This window comes from Salmo salar, chromosome ssa09 (genome assembly GCF_905237065.1).
Source record: "Salmo salar chromosome ssa09, Ssal_v3.1, whole genome shotgun sequence".
NCBI classification, from domain to species: domain Eukaryota; kingdom Metazoa; phylum Chordata; class Actinopteri; order Salmoniformes; family Salmonidae; genus Salmo; species Salmo salar.
The window spans coordinates 113,804,502-113,817,848 of NC_059450.1; the positions used below are offsets into that span (position 1 = coordinate 113,804,502).

Sequence of the window (13,347 nt, forward strand, 5' to 3'; positions counted from 1 at the left end):
CTTTATTTTGGTTAGGCCAGGGTGTTACATTGGGTGGGCGTTTGATGTTCTTTTTCTTTGTTTTGGGCCGTGTGTGGCTCCCAATCAGGCACAGGTGAAGTTCGTTGTAGTTGATTGGGAGTGTCACATAAGTGCATGTTTTTCCGTTGGGGTTTTGTGGGTAATTGTTTCTGTCATTGTGTTTCACCTGACAGGACTGTTTGGCTGTCAGTTTCTTATTTTGTAGTTGTATAGTGTTCCGTTGAATAATTAAATATGATGAACACTAACTCCGCTGCGTTTTGGTCCACTCTCTCTCACGGCAGTCGTTACACAGAACAATCTGAGATACCCCAAAATCATTTGCACCCGCTGGCTCGGAATCGCCCTACAGAATTATGCCACCCATCAAATATAAACATCACAAGCAGTTCTAGGCAGTCACGTTCTGCTCGAGGTGCTACTCCCCAATGCATAGACGGGGAAACTAAAGGAGGAAGGGTTTAGGTTAATTCATAAAAACCTAAGCCGTTGGGGGGGGGGGGGGGGTCATTTACCTATTTGATATTGAATTGTAGGACCCCTTTAGGTATACACATTTAAAAAAAAAAAAAAAAAAATGTTTTAACAAAATATTGAGTTTGGCCTTTGAGAAATGCATTGAATAACACAGTAATAAATGACAAAAAAACTAAGTGTTTGTCCTTTATCTAGGAGATAAGAAAGCTTGGAAATATTATTGTTTTTTTTTTACACATATTTATCCCCTTTTTGGGGTAGGCACAAAACTACCGTCATACTTCCTGTCTTTTTTTTTAAACCGGTACCGGTTACCTTTAGACAAATCCCGTGGGGATCCTACAGCAGAATAGAGAACCATAGTGTTTGTCAGAATCTCCCCTTTACCCTTTAGTTCGTAGCCCAAACGGTTCGGACGCTACAAACAGAAGTTGGCACATTGACGGTACCGACTTCAGACGAGTCCCCTGACACTTGTGGGGGTCGTACAGCAAAATGGAGACCACCATTGTGTTCGTGAGAGTCTACCCTTTACATCTGGACACTACAGACATTTTCATGAGAAGAACAATTTTCAGGATTATCTCATGGTCTGATAAACACCGCTCTAGCTCTGCCGCCTAAAACCGCAAATGCGGAAGTGCGACAGGCGGATGCGTTTGATTTGAGACGCATGCAGTTAAAAAAAACATATCTCTATCTTAAATTGACAGATTATATTTTTTATTATGTTACTTAGATTGTCGCACCGGTGCATCAATCGACTCTAGGGGGTTAAAAGCACACTGTACTGTAGGTGTATGCCCATTAGATTCATACCATCGTTCAGTCAGTAACCTTATTCAGCCACGATTTCGTGAAAAATAAGATGTCACAGTTTTTGATGCCCCGTTGGTAGGATATTCATGATCGTACCTCATCTAATTTATTGTCCAATGATTGTACGTTGGTGAGTAATATTGACAATAACGGCAGCTTTCCCACTCGCCTTCTGCAGATTCTTATGAGCCACCCCGCTCTGTGTCCTCTGTATCTGCGTCTCTTTCTCTTGCCAATAACGGGGATGTTGGCCTTGTCGGATGTTAGCAGTATATCCTGTGCGTCCTGCTTGTTGAAGAATAAATCTTTGTCTAATCCGAGGTGAGCGATCGCTGTCCTGATATCCAGAAGCTCTTTTTTGCCATAAGATATGGTTGCAGAAACATTATGTACAACATAAGTTACAAATAACGTGTAAAAAAACCCCACATAATAGCACAATTGGTTAGGCGCCAGTAAAACTGCGGGCAATTCTCTGAATCAGTAGAGCTTAATGGCCGTGGTAGCTCCTCCTCATACATAAAAACAACTGTATACCTCTCCCTGCTTGGTTGGCTGCCTGCAAACCCCCTCCTAATTTAGTGCTGTCGTGGCTCTGCCCAGGCAGCAATTGGATTAGGGATGGATCAGTGGCACCAGTAAGGAGGAAATGTCACACAGCCAGCACTACCTGCCCAGCCGTGTGTGTGTGTGTTCGTGTGTGTGTTCGCGTTCAAAATAACTGTTGGCCCGCTTGGTCGAATGGTCCAAGATGTTGGATTCTTCTCTGAGTGACCAGGTTTCTAATCCCACCAGTTACAAAAGCACACGTGAAATGTTGGCAAACCACATGTCTGAGTTATGTGAAAAATATCCATGTAAAACTTCAGTGTCTAACTCATGTGTCTGTTTTTCCACGTGATATTTTTCACATGTAAAACATTTGTGTAAAACGTCAGTCACGTGTCTGCCCCTTGAACATTTACAAACATTTACATGTAACATTTTTCACGTGATTTGTTCAACGTGTCCAAAAACCACGTTTTTTTACACACTTTAAAAAAATTATGTGGTGTGTGCATTCATGTGTGTATATGAACGTGGGTAACAATACTTTAAAGTACTACTGGAGTCGTTTTTTGCGCTATCTGTACTTTAATTTACTATTTAGATTTTTTACAACTTTTACTCCACTACATTCCTAAAGAAAATAAGACTTTTACTCCATACATTTTCCCTGACACCCAAAACCACTCGTTACATTTCGAATGCTTAGCAGGACAGGGAAACGGTCTAATTCACACTTTTATCAAAAGAACATCCCTATTGCGTTTGATCTGGAGGATTCACTAAACACAAATGCTTCATTTGTAAATTATGTTGAGTGTTAGCATGTGCCCATGGCTATCCTTAAATAAAAAAAGAAAAGAAAATCGTGCTGTCTGGTTTGCTTAATATAAGGATTGTGAAATTATTTGTACTTTTGATACTTAAGTATATTTTAGCAATTACATTTACTTTTGATACTTTAGTATATTTAAAACCAAATTATTTTGCTCAAGTAGTATTTTACTGGGTGACGTTCACTTCTTCAGTCGTTTTCTATTAAGGCATCTTTACTTTTACTCAAGTATAGCAATCCACACTTATATTTGAGAAGTTGTCACTTGTCACAGATGTAAATTGCTTTGCCCATAGACTGAGGTGGAGCAAGAAGAGAATCCAAGAGGGCCTTTTCTCAATTGGATTTGCGCAACTACTGCGTCCTCTCTCCGTCATCCTCTGGCCTCCTTTTAAAAAAAGGTAATCAAGGAATGATGGCGAGGAGAGGGAAAATTATAACGGAGAGGCTAAGAGTTGAGAAGCAGGTGCAGGTGAAACGTTTAATAAAACAACATGGAACAAGACAACATAACAGTAGCATCTACGCATAAACACAGGAACAATCCTGACTGGGGAAAGAACCTAAGGGAGTGCCAGATATAGGGGAGGTAATGTCCAGGTGTGCCTCATGACGTGCAGGTGCGCGTAATGATTGATGCCAGGTGTGCGAAATGATGGATCCCAGGACCGGTGGTTAGTATACCGGCGACGTCGAATGCCAGAGGCGGTATGCCTGCTCCTTTTGACGGTGGACGGCGCACTGGAGTCTCACGCGAGTGTCGCTCCACACTTCTATGCACCTGAAGCACCAATCAACCGCAGGAGCTTCGGGCCTGGGGTCCACGGAGCCAGGTACTCGTAGTGGCCAGACATTGTGCTAAATGCAGTCCTCCATTCATCCGCCTCACAGATGCGGATGAGATTGTATGCACTCTGCAGGGACAGTTTTTTTAAAGAACCGGGCCCCGAAGAGCTGTTCGATGGCTGCCGGCACCAACGGGAGAGGGTAACGATACTTTGTGGTGATTTCATTGAGTCCTCTGTAATCAATACATGGACATAACCCTCCATCCTTCTTGGCCACGAAGAAGAAACCAGCCGATGCAGGAGAAGTGGATGTGCGAATGAAACCTTGTTGGAGCGCCTCTTGGATGTAATCCTCCATGGTCTGGGTCTCAGCCACCGACAGAGGATAGATGCATCTGCGTGGAGGTGCAGACCCTTCCAGCAGGTCGATGGCACAGTCCCAGGGCGAAGAGGAGGAAGACAGGTCCTGGTATAGTCCTGGTATACCTCCGGGATGTTGGGCTGAAGGGCAACCACAGGACTCTCAACCGACACGGAACAACAGGGGATGGGGAAGCAGGTCCTCCGGCATTCTCATCCTCGACCATGAGATGGTGGGGTTATGGGAGGCAGAGCATGATCTTGAACTGGTGATGAAGGGGATGTTCTCCTGATGAATGGACTCCACGGTGAGGGTGAGTGGTTGGGTGATGTGTGTGATGGTTCCGGATCCTAGTGGTCGATTATCGAGGGCTTGAACCGGGAAAGGAGAGGAGAGTGGGTATGAAGTGATGTTAAGAGAGGAGACAAGGGTTGGGTCAATGAAGTTCCCTGCGTCACCAGAATCCACTAACGCTGTAGACACTGTACATGAGGGACAACTAGTGTGATAGTTTAGCAGAAAGTGATAAAGATGGAATACTCACTCAGGAGGTGGAAGATCACGTGACCGTCCCGGATTAGGAAATGCCGGACACTGCTGGAGCCCTCCTTGACCACAATACAGACAGAGCCCCAGCTGTCTTTGTCCGCATCGCTCCACTGCGGGGAGGCATGTGACCCCTACCTCCACAGGTTCAGGCTCTGATCCAGAGTGTTCACTGAGGGAGGGAGAGAAGCGATGAGAGTACCGACGCTTCCGAAGTAGGTTATCCAGACGGATGGCCATCGCAATGAGTGCGTCCAAGGAGAGGTTGTCGTCTTGACAGACCAGTCCTGTATGGACCGCCTTGCGCAGACCTCTTCTGAATAGTGTACAAAGCGCTGGCTCGTTCCATCCGTAAGGTGAGCACGTACTCGGCAGCCGTCTGGACAAGTCGGTTAGGACATCTACTTTGTGCATGACACAAGTAATTTTTCCAACAATTGTTTACAGACAGATTATTTCACTTATAATTCACGGTATCCCAATTCCAGTGGGTCAGAAGTTTACATACACTAAGTTGACTGTGCCTTTGGAAAATTCACGAAAATTATGTCATTGCTTTAGAAGCTTCTGATAGGCTAATTGACATAATTTCAGTCAATTGGAGGTGTACCTGTGGATGTATTTCAAGGCCTACCTTCAAACTCAGGGCCTCTTTGCTTGACATCATGGGAAAATCTAAAGAATCAGCCAAGACCTCAGAAAAACAATTGTAGACCTCCACAAGTCTGGTTCATCCTTGGGAGCAATTTGCAAATGCCTGAAGGTACCACGTTCATCTGTACAAACAATAGTACGCAAGTATAAACACCAGGGGACCACGCAGCTATCATACCACTCAGGAGGAGACACGTTCTGTCTCCTAGAGATAAACGTCCTTTGTGCGAAAAGTGCAACTCAATCCCAGACCACAGCAACAGACCTTGTGGAGATGCTGGAGGAAACCGGTACAAAAGTATCTATATCCACAGTATAACGAGTCCTATATCGACATAACCTGAAAGGCCGCTCAGCAAGGAAGAAGCCACTGCTCCAAAACCGCCGTAAAAAAGCCAGACTACGGTTTGCAGCTGCACATTTGGACAAAGATCGTACTTTTTGGAGAAATGTCCTCTGGTCTGATGAAACAAAAATTGTTTGGCCATAATGACCATCGTTATGTTTGGAGCCGAAGAACACCATCTAACCGTGAAGCACGGGGGTGGCAGCATCATGTTGTGGGGCTGCTTTGCTACAGGAGGGACTGGTGCTTTCACAAAATAGATGGCATCATGAGTGTGGAAAAGTATGTGGATATATTGAAGCAACATCAGTCAGGAAGTTAAAGCTTGGTCGCAAATGGGTCTTCCAAATGGACAATGACCCCAAGCATACTTCCAAAGTTGTGGCAAAATGGCTTAAGAACAACAAAGTCAAGGCATTGGAGTGGCCATCACAAAGCCTTGACCTCATTCCTATAGAACATTTGTGGGCAGAACTGAAAAAGCATGTGCGAGCAAGGAGGCCTACAAACCTGACTCAGTTACACCAGCTCTGTCATGGAGGAATGGGCCAAAATTCACCCAACTTATTGTGGGAAGCTTGTGGAAGGCTACACAAAACGTTTTACCCAAGCTAAACAATTTAAAGGCAATGCTACCAAGTACTAATTGAGTGTATGTAAACTTCTGACCCACTGGGAATGTGATGAAAGAAATAAAAGCTGAAATAAATCATTGTCTCTACTATTATTCTGACATTTCACATTCTTAAAATAAAGTGGTGATCCTAACTGACCTAAAACAGTGGATATTTACTAGGATTAATTGTCAGGAATTGTGAGAAACTGAGTTAAAATGTATTTGGCTAAGGTGTATATAAACTTCCAACTTGAACTGTAAGTGAGGTAATGGAGTCCAGGTGTGCCTCATGACGTGCAGGTGCGCGTAATGATTGATGCCATGCGTGCGTAATGATGGATCCCAGGACCGGTGGTTAGTATACCAGTGACGTCAAATGCCAGAGCGGAGGAGCTGGAGTAGACATGACAAAAGTGGATGAAAATGCGCTTTTATGAAATGGCTGTCCTTATCCCATCGCGCGTCTTCAGGGTGGAATTCCAAAATAAGCATATAAAGTAATAAAAACTAATTTCGCTAGTTTGATAGAAAAAAGGATTTCAAAACTCTTCCGCGAAGGACTCAAGTAGGTTAGACTTGTGCTTCCTCGCTAAAAGGCTATTGAGGAGGGGAGGGCCGTTTTCCATTTGCTTACTAACGAATTGACACTCTCCTTTACCACTGGACCACTTATCAGTTTCCGGGTCACGGAAGAGAGAGGACGGAGGAGAGGGGGCGGAGGACAGACTTTTTCCCAAATGACAAAGGCCATTCTGTTCCCTGTGTAAAATAGAAAATACCGACCTGTAAAAAGCCTCATGGGGCAAGTGGCACCGTGCCTGTCAGGCTAATCCGGTCACTTTGTAATTCGGTGAAGCCATGCAGGCAGGTGCAAATGTGCTTTAAATTGAGGAGAGAGGGGTAGGTGGGTGGGAGAGGAGGAGGATGGGTATGTACGGGACACTCCATTGGATGACAAAGGGATTATTTATTAATCATTTGATTCACTGCTCCTGTAAATTTTCTATCTCGTTCGGCGAGAATCCCGAGCTTTGCTCCACTGGTTCAAAAATGGTCCACCTTTACTCTTCCTTTATACATCTTTACCCTCATTTGGGGTTTGTTACTGGCCCATCCACCACCTCAGCCAGTCTGTCGCCCTCCACTCTATGTCCCAAATGGCACCCTATTCCCTATATAGTGCACTACTTTTGACCAGAGCCCTAAGGGCCCTGGTCAAAATAAGTGCACTACACAGGAACGAGGGTGACATTTGGGTAGCAGTCCTCCTCCCGACTACCATAGAATGTTAATGAAAGACAGGGATCAAGCCCCACCTGAAATTGCATTTTGTTTCCCCTGCAAGTAAGATTTAAACCCAAACCCATGTGCAGGGGATTGCAAAGGAAATACTGTATTATATTTCTTCTTCTCCCCAAAAATTCAATTTCATACACTGATTCAGTGTGATGGTGAATGTTAGAAAAGAGAGATCACAAATGCTTTTGGAAGACTGATAAAATATCTGATCGGTTTAGATTTAATGTAGTTCTCAGCTATTATTTTAACGGCAGCAACTGTTGGTTGGCACTAACCCCTACATGCCACTTTTAAGTACTACTTTCGTCCCCAATTGTTATCTTAAAATGAAGGATTGTTGACATGAGATTCTAAATGGTTAGCAAAAACTTCCACATGACCAGATCTCATTGCAACCTGTTGCTACAGTAAATGTTCTATCATTCCACCACCATTCAATCTGTCATATTGTAATCAATAGTCGTAGGTCTACTATCGGTGATGTGAAAGCATATACAGAGCAGCTGTAAGTTAATACATCAACAGAACATGATCAAGTTAATAGTTAGCAAACCCAAACACCTCCTACTTATTAAAGGTTAACTGGGAACTGCTGGCTCATACTGTTAGTGCAGGTTAAAACTACACACTAAGCAACATTTAACTCTTATTTAATAGGCTGAATGTGATATTTGGACCATGTCCTGTATTATCTGACTGGATGCTTGTCTCTGTGTGTTGACAGTGTGCCAGATCCTGTCCAAGGGAGTGGTGGCAGTCCTCGGTCCCTCCGCCAGCCCTGCTTCCAATTCCATCATCAGCAATATCTGTGGAGAGAAAGAGGTGAGTGCTGGCTCGCATTTTGGCTCGATTTATTTAGTGTGTCACAATAGCACTGTTTGCCAGTCATATTATGGAACAATATGTTTTATTATTACTGTGTTTTTGAGACTGTGCTTCACCCATGTCAATGACTCATGTCAATACCACAGCGGGCAGAATATTTTTCAGAACGTTCTAAGTTATTGTCTGAATTTACCCATGTTAAATTCCGACAGGCCAAGAATCAGGGGCTCAACAGCGTACAACATTAATCTAATCAGTTCTCAGACAAATTATAATTGGTTTGGTGCTGCTGTGTTTTTTAGTTTTGTGATGGACCACCTCTCTTTGAACAACATGGAAAATCGTAATTTATACGTTTTCAGTTCAGGGTCCTTTGAGTCGTGATGTTAAACAATTTTGCTCAGACTCCAGTGATTTGTGGATGATCCTAGGCTACAGTGTTTGTACTAACTGCAGGATGTTAGTGTCTTTTTTATGCATGGTGATAATGCAAAATGTCAATAAAATCACATTTATGTCCCCTTTAATGAGAACTGTGGCCATTTGATCAGTCTTTAGGCTTGGACTCCCTGGTGATGTGCACTGTCTATCCCTTTTAAAATGTTCTGACTGAGATCATTCCCTGTGTGAATAAATTAACATGTAGATGAATTGTACGTTCTTAAACAAGTTAACTTTCTGTAATGTATTCATCGGACCATGCACCACACAAGAGTTCTTAAAGCAGTGTTTCCCAAACTCGGTCCTCAGGACCCCAAGGGGTGCACCTTTTTGGTTTTTGCCCAACACAGCTGATGCAACTAATCATCAAGCTTTGCTAATTTGAATCAGCTGTGTAGTGTTAGGGTCAAAAAATGTCCACCCCTTGTTTGGGAAACGCTGCCTTTAAAAGGACACCTTGGGATTTTGGTAATGAGGCCCTTTATCTACTTCCCCATTGTCAGAGCATGCTAGCAGACACCCATAGACTTCCAGTCACTGCGCTAATGCTAGTTAGCATTGGCTCGCAAAACTAACTTCCTTCAAACTGGACACAGACACACAAATGGTATCCACCAGTTCATCAGACTCTCATTGCCAAAATCCTGAAGTATCCCTTCATAAACTGTTCTTAATTTTAATGCTAAATGATTAAGAAATTCATTAACATGTTTCAAGCAAATACCATCTAAAAGGGTGAGTTCTGCAGAAGTACAACAATGATGAAATGTAAGCATGATGATGCCACATCAATGCTCTTAAAAAAAGGCAAACAGGATAGTGTTGAGTTGCTCTAATAGCGGTCGGTGTGTACATGACAATAGAGAAAGGTCACATTGCGCTGTTATTACCCTGAAAGTGATATCTCACTAATGGTCTCCTTTTGCAAACTGGGCATATCGGTAGTCTCTCAGTGGAGGACAGCAGGCCCGGCCATGGCTGATGCAACATGTCTATGGGACTGAGGGAGGGAAAGTGCTTTGGCCACTTTATTACGACCTGTTTTAGGGGACAGTGTAGTGCGATGGAGTATATTGTTTTCCAATATAAATTGCTGGAGGTGTGTTTAAATGCAGTAGCCACGTAGTACTAACGTTGATTAACAGTTTTTATAAATGGTGATTAGATTATTAATATGTGCTAGTATAATGTGCATCCAACACGGACAAATAAGATCAATCAATGTGTCATATACAGTACAGTTCCTTTTGACTTTTCCACATAAAACAAAATTGTCACTGGCCTGCACACCATACCCCATAATGTCAAAGTGGAATTATGTTTTCAAACTTTTCACAAATTAATAAAAAATGAAAAGCTGAAATGTCTTGAGTCAAATATTAAACCCCTTTGTTATGGCAAACAAATAAGTTCAGGAGTAAAAATGTCCTTAAGTCACATACGTTGCATGGACTCACTGTGTGCAATAAGTGTTCAACATGATTTTTTAATGACTGCATCTCTATACCTCACACATACAATTATCTGTAAGGTCCCTCAGTCACTGAATTTCAAACACAGTTTTAACCACAAAAACCAGGGAGATTTTCCAATGCCTCGCAAAGAAAGTCACCTATTGGTAGATGGGTAAAAATAAAAAGCAGACATTCAATATCCCTTTGAGCATGGTGAAGTTATTACACTTTGGATAGTGTGCCAATACACCAAGTTAATACAAGGCATCCTTCCTAACTCTGTTGCCGACGAGGAAGGAAACCGCTCAGTGATTTCACCATGAGGCCAATGGTGACTTTTAAACAGGTACGAGTTTAATAGCTGTGATAGAAAACTGAGGATGGATGAGCAACATTGTAGTTATTCCACAATACTAACCTAATTGACAGAGTGAAAAGAAGGAAGCCTGTACAGAATCCACATATTCCAAAACATGCATCCTGTTCCCAACAAGACACTAAAGTAATGCTGCAAATTGAGTACCACTTCAGATTTTCAAGCATAGTGGTGACTGCATCGTGTTATGGGTATGCTTGTAATCATTAAGGACTGGGGAGTTTCAGGATTTAAAAAAATAAACGAAATGGAGCTAGGCACAGACAAAACCCCAGAGAAAAACCTGGTTCAGTCTGCTTTCCAACAGACACTTAGGTTATTTTCCTGCTGAAAGGAGAATTCATCACTAACACACAAGGGCAAATCTAGACTGGCGTTGCTTACCAAGAAGACAGTGAATGTTCCTGAGTGGCCGAGTTAGTTTTGACTTAAATCTACTTGAAAATCTATGGCAAGACCTGAAAATGGTTGTCTACCAACGATCAACAACTAATTTGACAGAGCTTGAAGAATTTTGAAAAGAATAATGGGCAAATATTGCACAATTCAGGTGTGGAAAGCTTTTAGAGACTTACCCAGAAAGACTCACAGCTTTAATCGCTGCCAAAGGTAATACTATAAAGTTTTGACTCCGGGTATAACAACACCGGAGGCAGATGGTTCGAGTCTGATATTTATTGAAAAACAAGGGGCAGGTCAGGGACAGGCAGAAGTTCATAAACCAGGTCAGAGTCCAGAAGGTACAGGGCGGCAGGTAGGCTTGAGGCAGGCTGAATGGTCAGGCAGGCGGGTACAGTGTCAGGACAGGGTCAGAACCGGGAGGACTAGGAAAAACAGGAGCACGGAAAAAAACACTGGTTGACTTGACAAGACGAACTAGCAACAGACAGACAGAGGACACCAGTATAAATACACAGGGAATAACGGGAACAAATGGGAGACACCTGGTGGGGGGTGGAGACAAGCACAAGACAGGTGAAATAGATCATGGTGTTACACAGGGGTGTGAATACTTCTGTAAATTAGATATTTTTCTATTTCATTTTCAATACATTTGCAAACATTTATGAAAACATGTTTTCACTTCGTCATTATGGGGTATTGTGTGCAGATGGGTGAGAAAAAAATAGATTTAATACGTATTGAATTCAGGCTGTAACACAACAAAATGTGGAATAAGTCAAGGGTTATGAATACTTTCTGAAGGCACTGTATATTTTACTTTCTAAATGTATCAACCCTGCATCTACAGTAGCCTATATAGTGTTATATGGTGTTTGTAAGTGTGTGTGTGTGCATGTGTGTGTGGCAGTTGTTGTGAAGGTGTTGGGGAGTCAATTACATCCTGTCTGTGCTCAGTGATTGTGTCTGTGTTCATAATTCTTTACTGGGATAGTGCACAGATGCTGGCAATCTGACAGGAGGCCGAGGAAATAGGGGTCGCATGAAAATATGACTCATGACAGCCCTTGCTATGTGATCAACCCATTACCCACACTCAATTTATCATTCGGAGAGCTCCATATCCATTTGGGAGGCTCTAAGTGATGCTGTACAGAGCCATACTGTACCATCTGGATTTAGACAATGGTAACTAATAAAAACAGTACCTGTTTTTAGCTCTTCACAAGAAGCAATTGCGTAGCACAGATGCCGAGAACTCCTAGCTCACAGTCCGTGTATAATCCTTTTAACACCTCTTTGAGCGGTTCTGGACCGGTTCCGACCAATATTTTATGTACTGAGTGCTCTGTGAACGGCGCAACATCAATTGCTGTGCACTCTGTGAAATCTGACACCTCATTTGCTTAGGGAGCGACACGTCAAATTTTCAGGCCTATGCAAACAAATGTCCGATTTTGCAGCTCAGCGTACGACATATGAAATGGGAGACCTTAGCCCACGCAGCAAAAGCAATCTCATCACGCTGTGATGTTCATAGATGGATTTAGAGCGCTCAACATGAAACAATACAAAATTATTTCGTAGAATTTGAACAAGACCACTTTCTCTTGGTCACAGCGAGACATAATCACTTCGTGCTTAAAGCTGAAGTTGTAATGAGTCAGCAAGCATTTGAATTGTGTCTGCGTCGTTCAGAGGATGCTGGTCAGAAAATGCTCTGTCAGTTATGAAATGGTGGCAATTTTCTACTGTCACTAAGTATGATCATATTAATTTTACAGTTATAAGAAAGGTGAAATATCAAAGTAAGTCATTTATAATTTGATTGTTACTATGTTTAGAAATCATTTCAATAATTTCATGCCCTATTCCCCGACTTTTGTTGAATAATATGATTTGTCATATTTTTATATTTGTTCTGTGTACTTGAGCTTGTGTCCTCAGAATAGACTACACCTCAGCAATTTATAACTATTTTTACCAGAAAGGTAAGATTTTAATCTTTCTGGCAGTTTAAGCGTCACTAGGTATTGTTTATGGCCTCCATATGATAAATAATTACTTTTGAATATGTCTATTTAGGCGCAAATCTAAATTTTGACATTACATTTAACCGTTTTTTATGTTTTGCACTTGAATGCTGCAGAAAATCTTCTAAGTCATGGTCGTTGACACTCAACAAAAATATAAACGCAACATGCAAAGTGTTTCATGAGCTAACATAAAACATCCAGGACATTTTCCATACACACAAAAAGCTTATTTCTCTCAAATTTTTGGTACAAATTTGTTTACATCCCTGTTAGTGAGCATTTCTACTTTGCCAATATAATCCATCCACCTGACAGGTGTGACATATCAATAAGCTGATTAAACAGCATGATCATTACACAGGTACACATGGGGAAAATGCATGAGAAAATATAAGGCAACTGAAAAATGTGCAGTTTTGTCACACAACGCAATGCCACAGATGTTTCAAGTTTTGAGGAAGTGTGCGATTGGCATGCTGACTGCAGGAATGTCCACCAGAGCTGT

The 13,347-nt window shown here is 42.2% G+C and overlaps 1 protein-coding gene across 2 annotated transcripts in view; it reads left to right on the forward strand.

The window, feature by feature from the left end:
- The window catches only part of grik4 (glutamate receptor, ionotropic, kainate 4), a 444,499-nt gene that overhangs the window by 300,364 nt on the left and 130,788 nt on the right, over positions 1–13,347 (forward strand). For both annotated transcript variants that reach the window (XM_014213630.2, XM_014213632.2), the window contains one exon: positions 8,033–8,130. In XM_014213630.2, coding sequence (XP_014069105.1) covers positions 8,033–8,130 — 98 coding nt within the window. The remainder of the gene's footprint in view (positions 1–8,032; positions 8,131–13,347) is intronic.